At 42.8% G+C, this 25,085-nt stretch overlaps 1 protein-coding gene and 3 non-coding genes across 5 annotated transcripts in view; 1 reads left to right on the top strand and 3 right to left on the bottom strand.

Annotated features, from left to right (window-relative positions):
* Nucleotides 1-1,060: 1,060 nt before the first annotated feature.
* The window catches only part of stimate (STIM activating enhancer), a 39,121-nt gene continuing 15,096 nt past the window's right edge, over nucleotides 1,061-25,085 (bottom strand). The window contains exons 8-10 of one of the 2 annotated variants that reach the window (XM_023954984.1): nucleotides 9,200-9,307; nucleotides 2,195-2,318; nucleotides 1,061-1,483 (exon numbers count right to left, since the gene is read on the bottom strand). In XM_023954984.1, coding sequence (XP_023810752.1) covers nucleotides 1,368-1,483; nucleotides 2,195-2,318; nucleotides 9,200-9,307 — 348 coding nt within the window. In that variant the 3' untranslated portion in view covers nucleotides 1,061-1,367. Of the gene's footprint in view, nucleotides 1,484-2,194; nucleotides 2,319-2,389; nucleotides 2,553-9,199; nucleotides 9,308-25,085 lie in introns of those variants that run through there. The other variant, XM_004068845.3, reaches the window with a different exon arrangement.
* On the top strand, nucleotides 1,856-1,927 carry trnae-cuc. The gene has a single exon. It is a non-coding gene; the product is annotated as a tRNA-Glu (tRNA).
* Nucleotides 13,004-13,076, bottom strand: trnar-acg. The gene has a single exon. It is a non-coding gene; the product is annotated as a tRNA-Arg (tRNA).
* trnar-acg lies at nucleotides 13,431-13,503 on the bottom strand. The gene has a single exon. It is a non-coding gene; the product is annotated as a tRNA-Arg (tRNA).

Here is a 25,085-nt window from a genome sequence, read left to right on the forward strand (position 1 = left end):
AAGGATGTTGGAGATGGAGCTGCCTGGCAGGAGGGCAAGAGGACGGCCAAAGAGGAGATACATGGATGTCTTAACAGAGGACATGAAGTTGGCTAATGTTAGGGTAGAAGATGTCCATGATAGAGTGAGGTGGAAAAGGATGATTCGCTGTGGCGACCCCTGATGGGAAAAGCCGAAAGAGAAAGAAGAAGAAGACATGTGGTTGGGCCAAAGAAAACTAAAGGTATATTCACACTTAAAATGTCCGCTGGTCTGGACCGAGGTTGCTTAATTTGGTCCACATTGAGTCCTGAACCTTGCACTTGGTCTGTATTCAGACTGCCTTCAAGTCGACGTTTCTGTTTTGAACCAAAACTTCTAAACAACAGCATGTGTAGTCTAGTCTGAATACACCCTAAGAGCTGGGTCTTTTTTCAAAAACACATTAAGACATAGGAAATACAGAACATATGAAACATAGGACTTTCTATGTTTGAACTGTTTTGACAGATAACACCCAAAATGTTTGTTGGTTTTCCCAGACCAAAATCTGTGCCACACTTCATTCAGCACCTATTGTGGTCCTACAATAAAAAATAAAACACATACGCCTTGTCTTTTTTTGAGGAAGAACTTGCAGAAGTGATGGCTGACTCCTTTTCCCCTCCACTGTAATCTTCTGTGGACAACTGTTGGACTTTTGGGACCTCTTGTTGAGTCTTCTTTTAAAGACCTACATGAGAGCCTCATAACTCAAAGAAAAAAAAAACTTGGTGAGGCACCTAACTCCCATAGATGAAAAAGTGAAGTGTTATTTGCAGGCACACCAGCAGCCCACTTCCAGGATATGAAATGAATTCACCTCACAACACTATTTTTTACTGTAATCTCACTTGAAGCAAGAAGTTGCTGTTCTTGTACTTGGCAACCAGATAATAAGCTGTTCTTGTACTTGGCAACCAGATAATAAACTGTTCTTGTACTTGGCAACCAGATTTCAGGAAAGAAATAGTACATTTGGCTTCTCTCTTTAAATGTCTGCAGTTTAAAAATCAAAAGAGAAAAAAACTCACGTCATTCCTTAATTTAAATGATGTTTTATTTTTTGTTAGTCTAACGTCAAATATTTCAAACAATGTTGACAAAGTCTCTGTTGTAACAACATAAATAAACAGATTTAATAAGAATTACAGTTGAAATTATATCAATGTTTCTAAAATGTCACTGTTTGAGTAAACCTGAACTCTTTTACTGACTAAATGAGTTACTTCACTGAACAAATATTTAAATTTAAAATAAATAACATCCCATTGAAGAGCCTCGTTGTCAAGTTATGATTATGTACCATAAAGTACATATTCCTTGAGTGGTTTTTCTTTGCAACTTGACTATTTGGTGAACACACTAGCTGCAGGGTCTTTGGCATCAGCAGGCTTGGAAAGGACCGTCTCCCCTCCTGTCCTCACACCGCTGAACACAGATGGAGCCACTTTCCCCATTCGCTCTGAACACCGAAACAGAAAAAAACGGTATAGTTTTGTTTAAATCCAGTTTTCTGCTCAATAGACAACCACAAATGTGTGTCTTTTGCAAAAACCCATTCCTTATATTTGACTTGGAAAAGAACATCAGAATTGAAGGATTTAAAAAAATCAATCTTTCAGCAGTGACGATGCTACTAGCACGGTAAGCTCACTTTAGCTTTCTTAAATTATTTTAAGATACTTGAGCATACAACCTAAATTATTATTTTTCTTTTAAGTTTTTCAAGTCAGCTAATAGTTTAGCAATCTAGCACATTTTACAGTCCTGTCTGCATCCGCAAATCGTGGAAGCACACGTACAAAAAACAAAATCTTTCCAGCGTCACTAACATTCCCTGGTGGTCTAGTGGTTAGGATTCGGCGCTCTCACCGCCGCGGCCCGGGTTCGATTCCCGGTCAGGGAACATGCTTTTTCACTGTTTTTAAGATCGTTCCAGCGGTCCAGCGTTAAAATTCACATCTACTCTGCTTAGTTTCTCTTTTTGTAATGTATATGATTTCTGTGGTTTACTTTTATAAATAACTGCCATCAGTGTGGCAGTTATTTTTTTAGCACAATACTTTTGGTCAAACATGCCTGAACAGAGCAAACATGGGACTTTCTGATAGAGATAATGTTATCCAATTATCTTGCTATATCAAAAATTGTGTTTTTCATAGATTGTACTCACCACACTCCACCATGACCTCATAGGTCTTACTCTTGACTTCACCCTTTAGGCCAAGTTTGCTGCGAGCTCCTTTCAGGTCTTCCTCTTTCACCGGAGGGCGCTTCTTCTTTTTAATTTCACCTGGCTACAAATATGAATTTAGCCATAAGTTTGCTCAAATTTGTACTGTTTAGTAAAATTATAACATTCTCCTACCTGTGACATATTGCTAACTTGCAGATTTCTTCCACAGACTCTGCTTCTATGTTGCTATTTTCTTGTGTCTTTGTTTCAATCAAGCCTGGGATAATATATAGTCGAGAACCCCTACCATCTGTTTCACTGAGGCCTGTTGTCAGAATGTATTCTTAGAACGGACGTGACAGATGATACAGCTGGAATGGGTCTCCAATGAGCTAATAAGCCAACAGCTGATAATTCTGGAGCCGAGTTCATTTTAGTACTTTACGAGGCAAGAAGAATGTCCACCCAGTAGTACCTCCATGAAACATCAGAGGCTTTTACACCTAGAAGAAAATTAACTTCTTCATTTTTTGGAATGAAGGGTTATTAAAGGTGTCGAAACCAGTTACAGCAACATGAGCTAAAACACAAAGCATGAGAATCTGAAACCAAACTCAAAACAATTATGAAGGGCTAATGGCTCACTTCCATTCAAATTGCAAAGTTGAAAATCTGATCTGAATGACAGACGACGTTTATGCATGAAACCAAATCTTATATATACATACTTGTAGCACTGAGTTTAGCTTTCAGCATGCTGTTCAGGAGACACAGTGGTGTAGTGGAAAACACCTCTAACTCACAATACAAGTAGCTGGATTCAAATCCCAACTGTGTACATTGCGTGTGGAGTTAGCATGTTCTCCTTGTCCCTCCAGCTTCTTGCAGTCCAAAAACATGTGTTATATGCTGATTGACTTGTCTCTTACGTGTGTCTGTCTCATGGTGGACTATTATACTGTTCAGGATGGTAGGCTCTACTCCAAGGCAATGTCAACTGTGGAAGCAACTATTAGGTAAGGAAGTGTTTCTTTGTAGCATAATTTAAAATAAAAGTCAATACCAAATCCTTTTAAAAAGAAGATAAGTACAATGGAATTTGACTTTTCATTTTCAAAAAGTTCTCTAGTAAATGTGTATGGAGTCCCAAACTGTTAATAATTAAATAAATAAATATGACCTCATGCAAATATACAATCAACCAATAAATCTCATAAATACATAAAAAGATCATGAAATTGTGAAAAACCTGCACACAGATTTTAAATAAGCCACTATATTATCAAATATGTTTAATTTTGCTTAACCTCTCCATTATTTTAAAACAGCATTTAAAATTTTTTTTTTAATCATGTTGAATACAATTATGATTTTATGGCTTTTTCAGAACCTTGGATTTCAAAATCAACAGTTTCCAAAGTAGCTTTGTTTTTATTTCATGTTGCTGTTTTTCAGAATGACTTATTTATTTCTTGAAGAGCTTTTTCAGCAGAATGACTCTGTCTGTCAATCAAACCTGACAAGGTTGAGACACTTTTGTTATTGGCTACTTCTTTACTCAGACATAAGCAGTAGCACCCTAACTACATCGATCGAAGTCGCTTCAGCGAACGTGACGGAGCAATGCACACCCCTCAACACTAGGGGGAGTATGCACCTCACCACATCAACAATGTTACCAAATTCTGGCGGTTTTATTTCAAAATTTGCGGGTAAAAATGACTGGGCGATTTTAGGTCGGTTCTGCTTTTATTTTTTTCTCATGAAAATAAAGTAGCGGACTGAGTTAGGCTGGGAGGCTGTTGGAGAGCCGTTAATCTTGTATGTACTGGACCTCCGTGAACGCACCAAGGGGAGGAGATACTAGCTAATGTTTTTAGCCTGGTCGCTACATGGAGAGCGGTGTCTGTGTTTATGTCATTTACAATGCATGGTAGACACGGACAATGTTCAGAGATCAGGTTGTAATTTCGAAGAGTTCTGCATGGTAATCCTGTTTCCATGTTTGAGTTCATGAGATCATCCCAGCTTCAGCTCCCTTGATGATGGCCACTTCAATGGTTTTTCCATCTCTCATTCTCTGAACAAGTTTGAAAGCTTGCTGTCCCGATTTAAATCGAGAGGGAAAAATAAAACCAGAGCACCTGATTGATAAATATTCTCTCGATGAAAATAAAAAAATATCATAAGGTTCAGGAGTCCTGAGCAGGCTGGCGCTGCTTTCGGGTCTCTGTCTGACCGCTAGCTCGCCTCCCGGGAGCCGCCACAGTGATCCCCTGTAAGGGAAACCTTATGTGACGACAGACTGGATCTGTGAGTACAGACAGCGGAGCTGTGTTAGCTAAAGAGCAGAGAAGAGGTCTAAGAGAATAACGTGAGGATTTTCGGATAAAACCTGTGCATTTTGCAATGCAAAAAATCATTTTGCATTTTCATTTATAACCCCCCATGGTCCGCGGTCATGGAAGGGTCGGTCGGTTTTTGTTGGGTCTGATGATTTTCAGATGACTTTTGGGCTGGAAAACTGGGACACTATCTAGAAATCCTGCACAGAGAACGAGAGTCTGGAGTGTTTCAACGGGAACTTCAAGATGTGGACGACTGGGGCATAAAGAAAGCTCCTCTGTGGTCCACACAAACTCTGAAACTAGAAAAACAGAGTCGTTGATGTTTGCATCTTCTGCAGCAGATTGTTTGTCTCTATTTGATCCACTAATGTCAGCAAAGCCATGCAGATGTCGCAGATATACAGTGATCCCTTGCTATATCACGGTTTACTTTTCACGGTTTCGCTACTTCACGGATTTGGATTGTGCATTGTGTTCTGCATTCTGATTGGCTAAAAAGTCACTCAGCGAGTAGCTCAAGAATGGGACCCTTTGATGAGCCGTTCATTACAGTTCTCCAACATAATCGATGGTGGCATGTCGGTGTATAAGGATCTTTAGCAAAGAAGAAAAAAGAGCGACAACAACTGCCTATCACTATGTTCCTCTCCCGAACAAACAAACCTGCAGCTGCACCGCGGGCTTCAGAAGGAAAAAACGCTGCAGAGGATGCAGCGGCTCAGTATGAAGAGCAGTGAAAAAGAAGACCGGAGTCACCATCTGTCCCACTGTACTTTTTTATTTTTTTCATAATCATTTTAAATTTTCTTCCGTTTAATCCACTCGGGTCGCGGTGGGCGGGGCTTATCTCCGCAATTTAAAGCCTTCTGTTCTTATCGATGATTGAAATTATCATTTGACAGCACACTACAGAAGTTATTTGTTGAAAAAACGTTTCTAAAGTACTTTTATTTTGTTAAAAAACAATTGATTTAGCCTGTTAAATGGTTTGTTCTTTCTTTTCAATGTATAATAGTGTATTTCATTGTATAATAATTGTAAAAAAATAAAGGTTTCTACTTCACGGGTTTTGCTTATCACGGGTTCTATTTGGAACGTAACCCCCGCGATAATCAAGGGATCACTGTATGTCATCTCTCTGACTGGCACACCGCAGAGTGGGTATCTAGGAATATGAGTCGATTTCCAGGGATCAGCCAATGTGCGTTTAGATCCCACCCACTTTTACTGATTGACAGACGGACTCATTCTGCTGAAAAAAACATGAAATAAAAACAAAGCTACTTTGGAAAATTTTGATTTTAAAAATCTGAGTTTCTGAAAAAAGACAGAATTATAATAATATTCAACATGATTAAAATTAATATTTTAAAATAATGGACAGCTTTTTAAAGCAAAATGAAATATCTTTAATAATATAATGGCTAATTTAAAATCTATGTGCAGGTTTTTCACAATTTCATGATCTTTTTATATATTTATGAGAGACTTATTGGATAATTGTGTCTTTGCACAAGGTATTTAATTATGAACAGTTTGGGACTCCATAAATGTGAAGCAAAATTCAATCAGAAATATCTAATTTGACAATGAAAATGGATCAACAGAAATGCACTGATCAGAGACATGCTTTGCTCGTGCGGAGTATCTAGCCACACCATGTGAGCACTGATGTCATGGCCCTTCTCCCTCCTGAAAATGTTGACTGGAATAGAATTATGCTACACTTTTTGCAGGGTGGATATGAAAATGAAAGTGCAATCCCCTCTTTGCATTTTCGCTTTAATTACGTTACAGACTGTGCGATGTTAAAGTAGAAAATGAAAAAGCATTTTGAAGGATTGATTTTTAATTTTATTTTTGAGTCAATTGATGTAGTTACATTGTCAAAATAACAAATGCAGCTTCATTTTGAAAATGAAAAAGCATTTCTGGTATTGAATTTTATTGTTAATTATGCTACAGAAAAACTTCCATAATAATTAGGAAATGGAAGACAGACAAGATTATTGATAATGTCCCTCAATCGAGGGCTCTCAATAAGACCTCACCTTATGGGTTCAAAATGATAACTAGAACGGTGAGCAAAAATCCCAGAACCACATGGGGAGACCTAGTGAATGACATGCAGGGAGCTGGGTCCAAAGTAACAAAGACTGCCATCAGTAACACACTACGCCACCAGGGACTCAATTTCTGCAATGCCAGACGTGTCCCCCTGCTAAATGTGCAGGCCTGTCTAAAGTTTGCTAAAGAGTATTTGGATGATCCAGAAGAGGATTGGGAGAATGTTCTATGGTCAGATGAAACCAAAATAGAACATTTTGGTAAGAACTCTACTCGTCATGTTTGGAGGAGAAGAGTGCTGGGTTGCATCCAAAGAACACCATACCTACTGTAAAGCATGGGGGTGGAAACATGTTCTGTGGCTGTTTTTCAGCAAAGGGCCAAAGACGACTGATCCAAGTAAAGGAAAGAATGAATGGGACCATGTATCGTCAGATTTTGAGTGAAAACCTCCTTCCATCAGCAAGGGCATTGACGATGAAACGTGCCTGGGTCATTCAGCAAGACAACAATCCCAAAAACACTGCCCGGGTAACGAAGGAGTGGCTTTGTAAGAAGCAGTTAGCCAGTCTTCAGATCTTAACCCCATAGAAAATCTTTGGAGAGGGTTGAAAGTTCATGTTGCCCAGTGATAAACCAAAAACATCACTGCTATAGAGGAGATCTGCATGGAGGAATGGGCCAAAATACCAGCAACAGTTTGTAAAACCCTTATGAAGACTTACAGAAAATACTTGATTGCTGTCATTGACAACAAAGCGTATACAACAAATTACTGAGTTTAAATCATTATTTACCGAATACTTATTTTCCACTACAATTTACAAATAAATGAAAAAAAATAAAGATTTGTCTCCAATAGTTGAGGTATACCTATAATGAAAATTACAGACTTCTGTCATCTTTTTAAGTGGGATGACTTGCACAATTGGTGGCTGACTAAATATTATTTTGTCTCACTGGATAAATAAATCTGTTGTATAAATGAATCTGTTGTATCCTAACGCAATTAAACGATTGCACTGACAAATAGATTACAGCAACCCTTTTTTCAAAATATTTTATTTGAAAAACACTTTAATCATGCCCCACCCCCTAAACTTAAAGTTAATCATTAAACAGTTAAACTGCAGAACATCTAAGATCCTCTTCGTCCCGCTTCAGCAGACTAGAAGGTGCTGCAATCCCCTTTTTCCAAATTCCTTTTCTCATCCCCAATACGGCGCAAACATGGTAAAACCATGATCAGCACCACAGAGGTTGCAGTTTGTTACCAACGTTAGTTTAAACAGAACTAGCAGTCACTCGAAAAAAACACACAACAGTACACAGGCACGCAAAGCCTTCTTCCCTCAGGTGTGTGATCCACAGTCATCGTTTACAGTTTAAAGGTCTATCACATTCTTTACATCAGAACCCGCTGAATGCTGCTTTGTGTCTGATGATTTAATATTTCAGATTAAACTGTCAACAAAAAAAAGACACAAAAAATATATATAAAACTAAAAAGAGAAAACAAACTTGCAAAACACCTGCTGGTAATGTCAACACACATTGAAAAAAATTTGTGAACAAAGTAGATTTCGACATAAAAAGAAAAGAAAGATGCAAGTTGGGGTTGTGCAATCAGCTCTCACAATTGGAGTGAAGGAATGAAGAACGCTTTGGGGATGAGCATAGTCACCTTCTTGGTTTAGAAAAACATTAACAAAAAAATAAGAATAAAAACATAAGAAGACAAAAACATTATTACAGCCGAAACAAATGAGTCAAACAGCCTCAAACAAACAAACTGCAGTTCCTTATCTACAAACACCAGTTAAGTGGACAAATAAATCTAGTAGCATCATTCTATGGTCCTGTTTTAACCACTGATGCATCTCCATCTTGCTGTTGCATGGATCTTATGTAGCAGCATGACCTTTGCAGTCCCAGTTTTAGAAATGACATGTAAGGTTTGTTAGAAGACACAAATGGAAGGCTGCTGCAAAAAGGAATGTGCTTCCTTTGTCAAAAGTAACATTACATAGGAAATATACAGTAGTAAAGAATGTAACTGTGCTGCAGTGTTCAGACATTGATAAAACACTTCTCTAGAAATGGAGAGGAGGAGGTGTAAATGTGCACCTGCCCTCTTGTACACATGTCACATGGTGGGACACCTCCATAAAAGATCAGACAAAGCTTAGATTATTTATGCCAGGAATACAGGAACTCCTACAATGTTTTTGAAGCAAATATAATCAACACACTAGACAGTTTACTATGATATTTGGCCAAAGTTGACTCATCCAATTGACTTGATATAGGAGCCATTTTTGCCATGCAGCAGGAATCCAAATATCATAAGGTACAAAATGACACTTTAATGACCTTGTTCAGACATGGCTTAGATATAGTCAGTGTTTTCTGCGGTCAGTGCAGAAACCTTTAGAAAAAGAATATAAGTACAGTAAAAACGTCTGAAAGACAGGAACAGAGGCTGATCTCTCGCTGCATGGAAGTACAGGGAATGTCTGCGGACCTGGAGGTGATGAGCTACCAGAGAAAACCTTACATAGCTGCAAAACAAGGCATGTACTCAGACTGGGATCCCCATGCGAAGCTTTTTCTTCTTCAATGTCTTCATGCCAGTGAGTCGACGGACATCATCTTCGTCTGACTCATCCATTTCATCATCTGCTGAGAAAAGGATCTGCAAAATGAAATCAGGGTAGGACTTTTAGACACTGAATATGAAAAGAGTGACTGTATTTTGTCATTATAGTACATTATTCATGATGTAATCTTTTATTAGAAGGTTGTAAAGAATCACTCCATCTAAATTACTCCAAGAGGATTCCTTTCAATCTTTGCAGTGAGTCTGAGTTTCCTTCTATTTCAGGACACATAGTCATGGTTGAACACTGGCAGAGTCTCATGGGGACTTTGCTTCAATAGTAAAACATAAAAATAATAAATAATTCGATTTAAAAAAAAAAGGCAAGTCTGAATTTTATGGCTCCTAGCAGCAATCACTGACTGCAAGGACCATATTGTTTTCGCAACAACAGACAAAAACTCAAAAAGGTTCACAAAACCTCAAAGTAAAGAAATAAGTCCAAAAAGACATGATCAGTCCCTTTTTTGCACAAAAACACATAGAAAAACATAGTTGGTCCTAATCGCAAAAACTTCTGCATGCACGAAAAGTTACCAAAATGTGCATACACCTGGAACCCGGTGAAAATGAATAATCGGAAAGTGAACGACACACCCAACCACCCCCAACACGAAGACATCTCAGCAGGCGAATCTATCCAAAAAAAATGAATGGAACCAAAAAAAAGGATTCAAAATACAGTGACGAAACCAAAACACACGTGTCTGGGATACCCAAAGGAAGTTTGGCCATACCATTATTATGGAATTAGGGGATCCCATTATTATGGGATGGCCAAATGACCTACGGCAGGGGTGTAAAACTCATTTTGGTTCAGGGGCCACATTCAAGGCGTCTGATCCCAAGTGGGCTGGACCAGTAACATAAAAGCAACCCAAGTAATTGCATTAAACTGGAACATTTTTTAAATGATTATAAAAAAACATACGAAGTACAGTCGGACAAATAGTGACTCAAGTGTATTTTACTGCTCTTCAGACTGAGCCGCTGCATCCTGACTCCGCTCTGCAGTGTTTTCTTCTTTTGAAGCCCGCAGTGCAGGTGTGTTTGATCGGGAGAAGAACACAATGATGGGCAGTTGTCGCTCTTTTTTCTATTGGTTTTAGAGAATCTCGAAATTGCAAGCTGATTTGCAAATACGTGTTGTAAATTTGGCAAGCTGATTTACGTACGTGTACTGCAATGTTACTGACGCACAGGTAGAAAAAGAAGTGGAGTGACTTTTTAGCCAATCAGAATTCAGAACAAAATGCACGATGCAAATCCGTGAAGTAGCGAAACTGTGAAAAGTAAAGCGCGTTATAGCAAGGGATCACTGTGATCACTGTATATGCCATTCCCTGGCTCAAGCTGATAAAAACAATATAACATATGATAAGATTGTCTGAGGAATTGTATTAGGAATTTCTTTTTTTAAACGACTGACGAAACCAATTTATCCTTGTTGGAGATATCCAAAGGGAGTTTTGAAATCCCTATGGAATGGCCACATGATCAAAGGTTTGGTGGCCGTTTTGTGCCAAAATCTGACATCTAGCTAATTTCATCTTGAATTTTCAATAAAAAGCTCCTTTCATACCAAATTTTTCTCCATGACCAAATTTTTACAATTTTTCATCAGCAAGGGATCACTGTATATGCCATTCCCTGGCTCAAGCTGATAAAAACAATATAACATATGATAAGATTGTCTGAGGAATTGTATTAGGAATTTCTTTTTTTAAACGACTGACGAAACCAATTTATCCTTGTTGGAGATATCCAAAGGGAGTTTTGAAATCCCTATGGAATGGCCACATGATCAAAGGTTTGGTGGCCGTTTTGTGCCAAAATCTGACATCTAGCTAATTTCATCTTGAATTTTCAATAAAAAGCTCCTTTAATACCAAATTTTTCTCCATGACCAAATTTTTACAATTTTTCATCAGTTGTCTTGAAACTTTGCGGGCATTTATGGCAAGCTGCTTTGGAAAAAATGTTGCAATTAGAAGTTGTAGATTTTAAATGGCGTGCCCGTGGCAAGTTAGCAAAAGTGGCATCTTATTACTCAGATATTTGTTAACCAGGGCTCGACATAGCCATTTGTCCGCAGGCCCGGTCCAGCTCGCTCGAGCAGTATGGACCACAAGACTTTATTTTTCACTTGTCCACTCGGGCCACTAAAATATTTAACAGTTAATATTTATATTTATATATTTTCACCTTTTTCAATAAAGTATCTTTTGCGAAAACGTGTAGATCAGGGGTGCTCATTACGTCGATCGCGATCGACCGGTCGATCTTCAAGGACATGAGTGTAGATCGCGGGCCAGAAAAGATAACAAAATAAATAAAAAGTGTTTAAAAACACTGAGCGCAAACTCTCTGTCATCAGAAAGTCGCTTTCTGCCCCGCGGCACGTTAAGTTCCTGGCAGAAGACCACTCCGGACAAGTGGAGTGTTTATTGAAGCCGTAACTCAAGTAACTAAAAAGTATATGTAACTTTGCAAATTTAAACAAGTAACTCTGCAAATTTGAACAACACAACAGTAATTAAGGATATAAAAAGTAAATGTAACTTTGCAACAGAAACAAAAAGCAGAACCTCAAGGCAGTCAGAGCAAAAAAGTAAATAAAACTTCTTAACTATTGATTACGAACAAATGTGAAATAGCAGTGATTATAAGCAGCATGAAAACTTCTTAACTAGTGTTACCTACTACACTGCAGTGCTCTCTTCAAAAAATCTGAAACAGACTAAGGCAGCTTTAAGTTTGATATGGTGTGTTTTCAGTAATTGAAAAGTGTATAAATAAGTGCTAGATATCAACAGAATGCACCAAATGGCACCATATTAAGATTTTCCGGGGGGGCATGCCCCCGGACCCCCCTAAAGTGGCGTCCACCGCTGGGTGCCGCCAGCGGCGGCGGCGGGTCGCGCTATGCGCAGTGTCGGGCCAGTAACTTTCAGGCAGGGCCAGTAACTTTCGCCCTGTAGGCCAGTGCAAATTTCTGGGCTATGTCAACCTCTGTTAACGGAATACTGTGAAAATGTAATGCATGCATCCATGGCTATAACTGAACAAATTGATATAACATTGGATACGAACATATGAGGAATGCGGCCGCGGTTAGCAAAAAACCCTCCATTGCTAAGGACATCCAAAAGTTATATTTTTCCGATTCTTAAACTCACGTCAATCTGTTCTTGACCCACGGCCAAAAAAAAAACCACCTAAAATGGTTGGTTTAGAGATAAAACCAACAGAGAAGCTGCCATTTTGAAAAATGTGGATTTTACATCAATTTGTCACATGCAGCTTGGACTAGCCTTGATCAGAGGTGGGCGGCAAGGGCGTCAGCGGCGCGTATAGTCGGTAAGCGAGATGGGTGGTGTTGCGTAGGGGCATACCAGCCACTTGCATTCAAGTTATCTTTACAAGCAGAAATAGTTAATTATGAAAATTTCTAAATTGTTTTTATCATCTGTATGATTAATTGCTGCATAGGTTCACTTCTTTCCTGCAGGGTTAGGATTTTTAACACTGCATAACCAAAAACTTTATATGCCAAATAAGTGTAGCTTTATTGCTGTTGTTTGCCAGTGACGGACATTATCTCTCATGAGCCACATACAAGTTTTACAATTCAACTTTAAAACATAATACTGGTGATATTTGATTAGCAATAATGCACAGAAGAGAACATTCAGCTTAACCAATGAAGGATCAGTCAACAAAAACAAAAGTCGAGCCAGCCAGGAGTCGAACCTAGAATCTTCTGATCCGTAGTCAGACGCGTTATCCATTGCGCCACTGGCCCACAAGATCCTTCCCCGGAATGCAGCAATTACAACACTGAGCGACATCCTGCCCATCCCCCCACATTCTCTTCCCCAACACGGCTTTCTTTAACCACTCTGCACATACTGAAACATTGTAAGATAAGAATGCTCGCAGGAAATTATATGAACCCAGTTAAAATGTTAAGATATATCTCAGAGGCACAAACAAATACCTTTAAATGCTGAAACAGTACAGTGTACACAAGAATTTAGTTTACTCCAGTTAATTGATCTCCAATTACCCTAAAATAAAAAATAATGACTTATAAGAAGGATGTATACATTCAAAGTTAAACAAAAAACAGCCTTTAACAAAGAAATAAAGAAAAGTACGAGCCAGCCAGGAGTCGAACCTAGAATCTTCTGATCCGTAGTCAGACGCGTTATCCATTGCGCCACTGGCCCTGTGCTGCTGTGAAGTCGCATGTAAAATAAGTACCAAATCAAAAGTGGGGGTGTGTTTCCCCACAAACCTCACTCCTGTGAGGTTTGTGGGGAAGAAGGGGGGCTTGTCGTGTGTGCATGAGACATGAAAACAATTCACCAAAAGAAGCAAAATGTTTCTGAAAGTGAACTTGAATTTACTATTACATAAAACGTGGATTATTTGCTGTGAGGTGCTTTATGAAATTTGTTTATCGACAAAAAGTGCGACCGCTTCACTGACAAGCAGCAAATTTTCGCCGGGTGCCGGCAACTTTTGAAGCGCCTGACATGGGGGTCTATATAATAATTAGCTGAATTACAGACTCAAGGACCATTTGCCACAAAACACACAACACATAAAAGACTTGAGGATAAAAATAAAACACTCAAACAAGTATAAAAACAATGACATAAAAAGGATTAAAAAAACAGTATCATAAAAGTATAAAAATTAATGACATTGGAATATAAAAACAATGACAAAAAAGTATAAAAACAGTAAAATAGCAGAGTAATGTGAACTTAATAAAAAGACGAAACACTGCCAACTTGAAAAAAAAAAACGCAAAAGTTTAAAAAAGGCGACCGTACCAAAACCTCCAAATAAGGGATTGGTATCTAATAGTGCTGTGCTTTATATTGGAGAGTTAAAATGATTTCATTATTTGAAGCATTAAGACGATAAATAAAACCATAGAAAAAAAGTCTTAATTAAAACCGCAAGCAGCGTTTTATGGCCCGCAAACACAACCCGCCTTCTACGCACCACCGCCCACCTTTGATGAGGGTTAGTCAAGGCTGCATATGCTAATAATATTAACAATGTTAACTATGCTAGCATTGCTAATATGGCTAAAAGTGCTAGCATAGTGATCGGCATCATCAACTGACTCAGAAAAACACATTGGTCCATTGGTGAGAGCTTTATGTCATAAGTTAGTAAAAAAACACTTTTTTCAAAATGGCGGCTTTTCTGTTGATTTTATCTCCATAGCAACCATTTTGTGTTTTGGTCACCTCGGGAGGAGGAATAGATGAACGGCAGTTTCAGACGAATCGGAAAAATTAAACTTAGTTGACCTTAGCAACAGTGGTTTTAAGCTAACCACGCCCACATTCCTTATATGTCCATATCCAGTGTTTTTCAATGTATTCAGTTTCAGGCAGAAATGCATGCATTCGATTTACACAGTATTCCATTGAAAAACATAAGAGTTATATCAGTGCGCCTGTTACGGCCCAAGGCCTTTTGGAGTGTGTATGTGTGTGTTGTGTGTATGTGTTGTGTGTGTGTGTGTGTGGTTGTGTCTTTTGCAGAAGCCTCCCCCACTTCAGTTGACTTCACCTGCTGCAGGAGATGATTTCAGCTTTTTCTCTCCTCCAATCACCAGGCTGGGCGGGAAGCATAAAAGCCTGGAGGAGCCTATGTTCCAGTGGGCAGCTTAATTCCTGGGAGGAATCTGTTTGATCAGCTGACCCCCTGTTGTTGGACTTGGCGTTAGAGCCTGTTGGAAACTGCCTGGTTTTCCCCTCTGATTGTGGACTATGTTTTGTATTTTAGGGATGTCTATCTAGTTAAATTTTCTTTTGGTCATTTATTGCATTAGTGCCTGAGCATTTAAGTTTATTACCTTCTTTATTGTTGCAGCTGTCATTTAAAATAAACTGCTGCACTGACAGCCATTCAACCCTTACCGGCTTAATATTGTTTCTTTATGTTACCTATTTTCTCCCTCCCTCTGGGTGGGATGTAACATAAGTGGGGGCTCGTCCGGGATCTTTGAAGCCATTTGAGTTAACATAATTTGTGATTTGTTCTATGTGGGTTTTTGTTCAGTTTTGATTCCATTTGGAGGTTTTGGTTAACAGTTTGTTTTCATAATGTTGTCATTTGAAGTCTGTGACCTGTTGGCTTTGGGATAAGAGCATTTTTAAAGAGCAGTTGTTGTCTGAGCATGGAAAGCTCCAAACCCTAAGGCAGACCTTGGCTGGACGCATCGGTTGGAGGTGGTGTAGGCAACGGTGTGGGAGTGGAGGCAACTGCAGATGTTGCCAGTGCGGTTAAGGAGGGGGCCAGACCCAACTCTGTTGCTCCAGACTGGGGTTGCCAGAGGATGTCTACTGCTCATCCAGTTTGTGAGTAGACACCTTGCTCTTGATTAAGTCACTGAATTCGTATTTGCACTTTTTGAGTGCATTGAGGCCTGTGTGGCCTGACCAAAACATTTGAAGTCTGTGCTTTAAGCACATTTTCAACATTTTGTGGGACAAGAAAACTGTTAACCAAACTTGTGTTGAATTTTGTTTGGTGCGTGTTCTGCGGGGCGCGCACCCCGGGTTGACGGGTGCGTGTTCTGCGGGGCGCGGACCCCGAGTTTACAGGTGCGTGTTCTGCGGGGCGCACACCCCGAGTTGACGGGTGCGTGTCTTGCGGGGCGCGCACCCCGAGTTGACGGGTGCGTGTCTTGCGGGGCGCGCACCCCGAGTTGACGGGTGCGTGTCTTGCGGGGCGTGCACCCCGAGTTTGACGGGTGCGTGTTCTGCGGGGCGCGCACCCCGAGTTTGACGGGTGCGTGTTCTGCGGGGCGCGCACCCCGAGTTTGACGGTCGCGTGCCCAGAGGGGTACGCGTCCTGAGTGGACGGTCGTGTGCCTCGAGGGGTGCGCTGCCTGAGTTTCTGTGATGTGTCTTGTGTGGTCAGTTAGTTTCTGTGGCGCATCTTGAGTTTGTGTGGTGTGCTAAGTTTCTGTTATTTGTCTTGAGGCCATCTTGAGTTTGTGTGGTGTGCTGTGAGAGCCACCACTTTTTTTGTGTGTGCTCCACTTAGGGTAAAAACTTCTTTTTGAAGAAGTTTTATCTTGGGTAGGGGGGTGTTACGGCTGTGGCCGTATTTGGTTTAGGTTTGTTCTGTGTTTTGTGTATTTTTCTTTATTAGAGTGGGACTTCTGTGTTTTGTGGATCTTTGTTTGTATGTCTGTGATTATTTGCAGGTGTGGTGCAAGAAGGTGTGGCCTCAATTTGGACAAGCTGGTGGAGGCAGCTTTAAAAGCACCATTTGGACATCCAGTCGGTGGGAAGGGAGCCTTGCTGCAACAGTCTCCACTGCAGCTTGGCCCTCTTCTCCATTTTATTTGTACTTCACCTCTTGTTTGGTTTGTCTTGTACTTCGTAGTTCTTTGTAGTTTGTAGTTTTGTGCCCACTCTGATTAGTCTTTTGGTTTATAGTTATGTTAAGTGAAGCTGTAGGGGTGAACTGCCATTTTCTTTAGTACATGTTTTCTCCTGTTTTTGTTAGGTTGGGGAGGTTAGTGTTTTGTCATTGTTTTCCCTTTTCCTTTGTACAGGTAAGAAAACAAGTTTTCAGTTAGTTGGGGTTTTGTTTGTTATTTTGGCCTGGGTTCACCCTGAAGCCTTTTAGCTTCACTTTTAGTTATTGTTGGATCGTTTGTTTATTTGTAAATAAATTTGGTTATTTTATGGAGACATTCGTTTGATGCTTTTTGTTACAGTCAACTTTGGTAGCCAAACCTTTACTTTTTTTATGCTATGCCCCCCCTAGCATCCCTAGACACAAAGGGGGCATAACAGTAGCTTGCCATTGATGCCCAAAAAGTTTTGAGATGATCGATGAAAATTCCATCGACAAGTTTACGTTTGAATTTGGTGGTAAAGGTAATTTTTATAGAAAATTCAAGATGGCGGCCTTATCCCGAGGTCAAAGGTCAACAAAACTCCAGAGGTGATTGAAGAATTACGTTAGGGACATGCGAGTCAAATTTCGTGAAGATCGCTCGAGACAAAGTTCATTTTTTCATATTGTGTAAAAACGCGAAAAACTCAAAATGGCAGATTTTGGCACAAAATGGCCGCCAAACCGTAGGTCATGTCGCCATCACGTAATGATTTCAAAACTTTGTTTGGATACACCCAACAAAGTAATCTGGGTTTCGTTAGCCGATTCTTGAAAAAAAAAAAAAAAAAAAAAAAATTTTTTTTTTTTTAGCTGAGTCAGAACTTTTTTTTGCGATCGCTTTTTGCTTATCACCCCCATATTCCTTTATTGATTTTGTCGTATGCAACATCGTTTTCTTCAGTGTGGGCCAGGGAATAGCACATTTCAGTTTCAGGACATTCCGATAAAATATGTGTGAGCTAGCTTAAATCGCAACAGTTGCGAATTCGCCACGCACATGCATTTAAAAATATACAAGTACTAATTACATCATTTTTTCCACAGTAGCTTCGCATTGAAGCCCGAGAAGTTTCAAAAAGATCGATAAAATCCCTGGGACGAGTTTTTCGTTTGTATCCGTTACTAAAGGGACATTTTTTTAAGAATTCAAGATGGCCGCCTCTTCCCAAGGTCCAAGGTCAAAGAAACGTCTTTGGTTATTGTAGAATGAAGCTGACGGAATGTGTATCCGATATCATGAAAATCCCTCAAACAAAAGTATCGTTTTCCCATACTGTCAAAAACTCGAAAATCGCCAATTCTCAGAGTTCGCCACAAAATGGCCGCCAAGCCGCAGGTCATGAGGCCATCCCATAATGATTTCAAAACCTCTTTGGGCCATCTCCAACACGCGTGTTTTGGTCTCGTACCCATATTTCGAAATATCTTTTTTTGGCCCCATAAGCAATTTTCGGCCCATTCATTTTTTTTTTAACGGGAACGCTCGCCATGATGTCATCGACTTCAGGGCGGTGACGTTCTCTTCGCCGAAAATTCATTTTCAATTTATACTAGGTGTGTGCCAATTTTGGTGAGTTTTCGGGTATGTGGCGGGGGTAGAATTTGAGCTCAAAGTGGAACAAAGAAAGTAGAAGAAAAAAAAAATAATTAAAGCCGCAAGCGGCGTTGTATCGCCCGCAGATGCACCCCCACCGCCCTCACCACACCTTTGATCAAGGCTAGTCAAAGCTGAATTTGCTAATAATGCTAACTATGCTAATGTGGCTAAAAGTACTAGCATTGGGATCAGCATCATCAACTCTCTCAGAAAAACACATTATTTAAAATGCCAATTATGCTAACTATGCTAGCTAAGCTAACATAGCTAAAAGTGCTAGCTAAGCGATCAGCATCATCAACTGACTCAGAAAAACACATTGCTCCATTGGCGAGAGCTATATATCGTAAGTTAGTAAAAAACCCACTTTTTTCAAAATGGCGGCTTTTCTGTTGATTTTATCTCCATAGCAACCATTTTATGTTTTGGTCACTTCGGGAGGAGGAATAGATCGACGTCAGTTTCAGACGAATCGGAAAAAGTAAACTTTTTCTTGTCCTTAGCAACAGTTGTTTTCTGATAACTGTTAAAAATACTAGTGGTCATCCAGCACCACCAGCAGGCCACACCCACTATCAGCTCAATAGTGAGCACCTGTGAGACTCAGCCAGGAACTTACTTAACTCAGCCAGCTTGCATTCCCTTCCCCCTCCAACATCTACCAGAAGAAGCAGTCCCAGCCAAATGCTACCACAGATCAGTCCATGTCCAGCTAAGTGGATGCATCATAGACGTATGTTTTGTTATTATCGTCAACCAACAATGTATGATGTGTCATTGTATTCATTTGTTTCTGCATTTAATTACAGGCAAAATCATCCACAACTCATCAGCTCAATCCAAATAAATAAGATGCCTGTGGAGTTTTGGGGGTTCAGTGTTTGAATGTGCACCCCACCTAAGACGTTCGATGACCCACACCAACTACCGTGTTTTTCCGGACTATAAGTCGCTGCGGAGTATAAGTCGCACCAGCCCAAAAATGCATTATAAAGTAGAAAAAAAAACATGACGTTAGCTTAAAACAACATATAAGTCGCATTTAAACGGGAAATTTATTTGACAAAATCTGAGACCAAGAACTAATAACTTGCACAACCTCATATGACACAATCATAACAGACTGTTTATCTCATAATTTCACAGTAATTCTTTCTCATATTTATTTATTCCTTTCATGAAGCATCATTGGCTAACTAATACTCTGTTTTCATCCTGTATTTGTAGAAACAGTTGTCATTTTTATTGCATTTCTGAATCTATGAAATCATTGGAAAATAGAATATTATGTTGTTAGCCTTCAAGATCTTACTGTAAAAAAAGTTTGCTGATTCTCTGAGTCACTTAACATACGCTTAACACTTAACATGCCTCATACATCAAATTGACCCAGGAACATAATCTCTGTTCCTCACAAATGAACATAACAGGAGGGTTAACAATGTATTTATTTCAATTTATTTCTAATATAAGTCGCTGCGGAGTATAAGTCGCACCCCTTGCCAAACTATGAAAAAAATAGCGACTTTTAGTCCAGAAAATACGGTAAACAGTTTTCTTTATGGTCCTTCGAGCCGGAAGTAACATCTATGGGGGACAATAGCTTCCAAATATCCATGGCAAGATGAGCAACATAAAGAGAGACCTAAACGAGTGAGGAGACCACCAAAGTACCTACAAGGCTATTGAACTGAATTCTATGGACAAACCTCAAAGCAAACCACAGAGGAGATGGAACTTGCTGCGGAGGCTGCAGAGACTCGTGCATTGAGGAATAAGGTGGCCGAGTTAAAGGGCATGGTCAGATAACTGATTGGTAGAGTTGAGCAGTATGAGCACACCTCAACTGAAAGTGAATCAGAGGTGGAGAACAACAGACCCCAGGAACATTAGCCTGCATCAGACCAAGTAAGTCATGCCAGTTATATCTCATGTGAGAAAGCCCACTCTAAACCCACTATATCTGAAATGGCTCCTATCCCAGATATTGGGAAAATAGCCCAGTCTCCTCAAACACTATCCCTGTAGCCATGCTCACACAGCCTTTCTACCATGCAAACTGAAGGAACCGGCCGCAGTTCCCCATGTTACACAAACTCCAGTTAAAGCATCATCCCTCCCAACAATTTCTGTGTCATTAAATCCAGCTGCTGTTCCATACACCTCTTCTACTTCAGTATCACCTCATGGAAATGTTACCGCTACATCTACAAGTGTACATTTGCCGTCAGCTGTCACTCCTTATGTTCCACTAAACCAGGGGTCAGCAACCTGCGGCTCCGGAGCCCCATGCGGCTCTTTCATCCTTGTGCTGCAGCTCTCTGTGTTTTTGTAAATTATCTATCATGTTCTAAAATTTTCGTGGTGCCCCTAACACCGTCGGGTAGTGCAAGCAGGCAGGAGGAAGAGAGAAGTGTGAGCACGCGGAGGGGGCGTGTCTGCAGCTGTGAACACCAACCAGAGTCTGTAATGAATAGGGATGGGTACCATGCCCCGGTATTGAATCAGTCCTGGGGCCACATTCTTAAAGACCGCAGTATCGTTAAGATCTGACCTGAACGGTTCTGCTATCGGTACTGGAGAAGTTACTTTTTCTTTTTTGTGTCCCACAAGCGTTATCTGCCATATTTAACTCACCAAGTCAGTTAACTTTCCATTAATTAATGATGATATTAATTTCGGTATTCTCGTTGAAGCGGAGAGCTCTGTCTATTTGTGTGCAAGGGGGGCGGGGCTTCCCAAACCCGGCCGCCGCGATGGACCTGCACGATGTCTGCAGAAGATCAGCTGAAAAGCTGAGCATTAAGTGGCCTGAAGCCCTCACTGAGACCACCACATCTCGCTATGAGGGAAAAAGACTGCCTAAAGCCAAGTCTTCCAGCAGACAGCTGCTGCCAGTGTTCCCTGAGTGCTTGGAGGAAGCGACCAGGACCTGGAGCACCCCCTTTTCAGCCAAAAGCCCCATCCTGGGAGGCTCGGCTTTGGACTGGGCCAACATGGAGGAGAACGGATTCTCGCATATCCCTCCAGTCGAACCGCTGCTGGCATCCCACCTACACCCGACGCAGCAGAAGTCCACCATGACTTCTGCGGGCCCCGCCCTGCCTTCGAAAGCTGACTGCTTCCAGTCAACTCTCACTGAAAAGGGCTAGAAGGCCGTTGCCGCATCAGTGAAAGCCCTGAATGCATCTTCTCTGCTCTTAGCCTACCAGGCAGAGCTGCAGGAACAGATGTCAGCCACACCAACCCCAGACCTGTGGAACGAGCTATGCGTGGTCACAGACCTTTGTCTGCGTCTCCACAGGTCCGCAGTCCAAGCCACTTATCTAGTCTCTCTCAGAAGGAGAAGACTCAACTCCTCGATGTGCCGGTCGACCCAAAGAGCCTATTTGGACCAGCGGTGGCCACTATGCAAAGGCGCTGTGAGGAGAAGAAACGGGAAGGTGAAGCGCTGCAGCTGTGTCTGCCCAGGAAGGTACCCCCTCCTACCCCAGCTGCACCGCGTCTTTCCTTCGCTCAAGCGGTAGCTAGACCAGCTTACCTCACTCCGAAACGCCAGCCTCAGCCAGGTGACCGGAGCCACGGAAAGCCTGCTGAGGCCAGAGGGGCCTGGGCCAAGAAACCGTTTGCTCCCAACGTGACAACGGCAGCCCAGCCAGCGCCTCCTGTCGCTCAGAGCTCAAAGAAAAAGAGGCGTGCCACCTAGGGCGCAACCACCAGGGACGGAGAGCGGGCACAACCAGAAGCCTGCTTCCCCCCTTCCACGACACGTTCCGTTCTCGTCGTTTTTCTCCAGGGCATGTTCCGGCCCGACCAACCGGCGTGCAGAGGTCCTGGGGACCCTCACAGTTCACAGCCAGTTAAAAAGGAGAAAAGAGGGGCTCTTCTAGGGCCGGCGTTTGGGGGTGGGGGCCTGGGCTTGCTCCGGGGGGGGGGGGGCGACACTTTCTGGCTCCTCTCTCTCTGTGTGGGGTGGGTGGTGCTGGGCCTGGGGTGTCGGCGCCTCCGGGGGTGGGGCCCCTGGGCTGGGTGGCCCTGGCCCCTTTGCTGGGGGGGGGGCTGGGGGACAGCTGTTTGACCACCGGGGGACAGTCTACCAGCTGTCCCCAACTTACCCCCTTCCTCATATAACCTCATATTAGGGGGGGGTCAAGTCTGCGATGCGCCTTGGGGGGGGGGGCTACTTGGCAGTGGCCCCCCTCCTATGGTTGCCGTATGGAGTGGGCCCCCCCTCTTTCGGTTTTATTTGCACCTTAGACATGTAGGGTCCTTGGTGGGGGGGTGCTTGGACATCACTGCCAGCAAGCAGCAGATGTCCTCCTGGCACCCTACCCGCCAATTTTAACCGCACCTTAGACATTTAGGGCCCCTTGGTGGGGAGGGTGAGGGGACATCACTGTGAGTAATCAGGAGATGTCCCCTTAGTGCCCTACTCGCCAATTTTAACTGCACCCCCCTTAGTACACACACCCCTCCCCCTTCAATATATACATTCCAAGATAAACACACACACATGCACACACACACCCTTTCAAACACACACATTTTGCAAGGAAGGTAGGACCTGGGTCCATCTGTCCCCTACCCCTTCCCTGGTGGGGGGTGCGGGCCCCTTGGCGATGGCGGCCGTGTCCCTTGGGTGCTGGCTCCCTGGGCCCGGCGGTGCTCTCTCCGCACGGTGGGGGGGTTCATATTACACCTGAGCCGGGGGTGTTTGTGTCCCTGGGGGGTGGGTCCTGGTCCTTGCCCCTGAGCGCTGGGCCCCGCCAAACTTCCAACATGGCCGAGCCTGGTCGGGCCATATTTATAACACCCCTTGTGGGCCCTCTTTTTTCCCCGGGGTTCCCCCCTCCTGGGCGGGGGCGGCGGGCCCCTGCCTTGCTCCTCCCTGGACCAACCGTGGGCTGGGCGGATGGCTGCCTGGAGTGCGGAGCGGGTCTCCCTTGGGGGGTCCTGGCTCGTACCTGGGGTAGGGGCGGGGGGATGCCCGGAACTCCTGGGTGGTGGTGGGGTGCTCGTCTGGGGCTGTGGGCGTCCTTCTCCGGTGGGGCCCTGCGTTGGGCGCTCCCGGCGCGGCGGGGGGGCTGCTCTCCTGGTTGGGCTGGGGCGGCGCTCTCTTTCCCTCCATGCCTCCCTGCTCTCTGGCTCTGGGGGCCTTGCGGCGGTCCTGCTGGCCCTTGCCTGGGTGGCGGGCTTGGTCGCCCGGGCGGCGGTTGTTCCCTGCCGGTTCCCGTGTGGCGTTGGGGGGATTTCGGCTGCCGCTGCGGTGGGGGTCTTGGGGTGGGGATGGCTGGGCACTCTCCCTCCTTCTTGTCATGTTCCACCATCCATTTTAGAAGAACATAAACACTCACCTGAGCACAGGTGTTAGCTCACCTTTGCACTAACAGTTTGCATGATTGAATGACTGAAATATTTCACACTAGTTGGTTTTAAGGCATAAGTATGCGTGTGAACACTATCTGTTTTGTGTACATGTCGACAGGTGGACATTTTTGCAGCTAGCAGGTGTGTTTATAACATTTGAGTGTGTGTGTGGATAGGCCCCGCCCTTTTTGTACTACATTTGAACCTTACCATAATGATTAACAACCAGTAAACTTGTTGCTTTATGCTGCTTCATGGTCTTATCCCCCTCCCTCTCTCTTCTTCCCCTCTTTCCTTTTCCGTCCAGTCCAACACCAAAGATTTTCAAACATGATTGAAATGAATAAAGTTTGGCCTCAATTACAAAAGGGGTTTATTCAGACATACCTTTGGTTTGTCTGAAGATTAATAACCCCTCTTGTTAAAGTAAAATATGTCCAACACAAGAGGCCCTCAGCTCTCATCTGTCTGCCTAGCTGTTGGACAGGACAAGTTAAAAAAAAAAAAAAAAAAAAAAAAAGGAGAAAAGAGGGACCCACAGAGAGCTCAGTGGAGCCACAGTTGTGTCCCAGAAAGTGTTTGAAAAGGTTTTTAAAAAATCCCCGAGGCGCGCAACCAGGCCCCGAGCCAAGGGCGCAGCCTCAACACAAAAAAACAAAACACATATAAATGACGGGAAGCCGGGTGGGAGCTGCGCGGCTGCACATGAGGCCACAGGAGGGAGCTGTTGCTCCACCAGTGGCACAGCAGCCCAGCCCCGTGGTAGCAGCGAGCCCTGCGTCAGCGCAGCTCGCGTTGGCCACCCCCACCAGTGTCTCAGCTCGGAAGCCGCTCGGCCCGCTCTCGGACAAATCACAGCTATGGCGACACTGCGGGGCGCCGGACTGGGTTATAAGGACTGTAACCAAAGGTTACAGACTCCAGTTTGCATCAACCCCTCCCCTTTTCAATGGTATACTGCAGTCGCAGGCCAGGGGGCAAAACGCAAGCATTTTGCAGGAAGAGATCAAAACACTGCAAGGCAAAAGAGCCATTCAGCTAGTGCCACCGGAGCAGGCTCACAGCGGTTTCTACTCCAGATACTTTCTGGTCCCAAAACGGGGTGGAGGCCTGCGTCCGATTCTAGACCTGCGAGCACTGAACAAATTCTTGAGGAAGTACAAGTTCAGAATGCTAACATACCCAGGTCTGATACGGTTTGTGCGTCCAGGAGACTGGTTCGTCTCCATAGATTTGAAAGACGCATATTTTCACGTCCCAATATGCCCCCCTCACAGAAAGTATCTCAGATTTTCCTTTCGAGGGAAGATTTACGAGTTTCTAGTGCTCCCCTTCGGGCTCTCACTGAGTACGCGGGTGTTTGTGAAATGCACGGAGGCCGCTGTCGCACCCGTGAGACAGATG

This window comes from Oryzias latipes, chromosome 5 (assembly GCF_002234675.1).
Source record: "Oryzias latipes chromosome 5, ASM223467v1".
Taxonomy (NCBI): Eukaryota; Metazoa; Chordata; class Actinopteri; order Beloniformes; family Adrianichthyidae; genus Oryzias; species Oryzias latipes.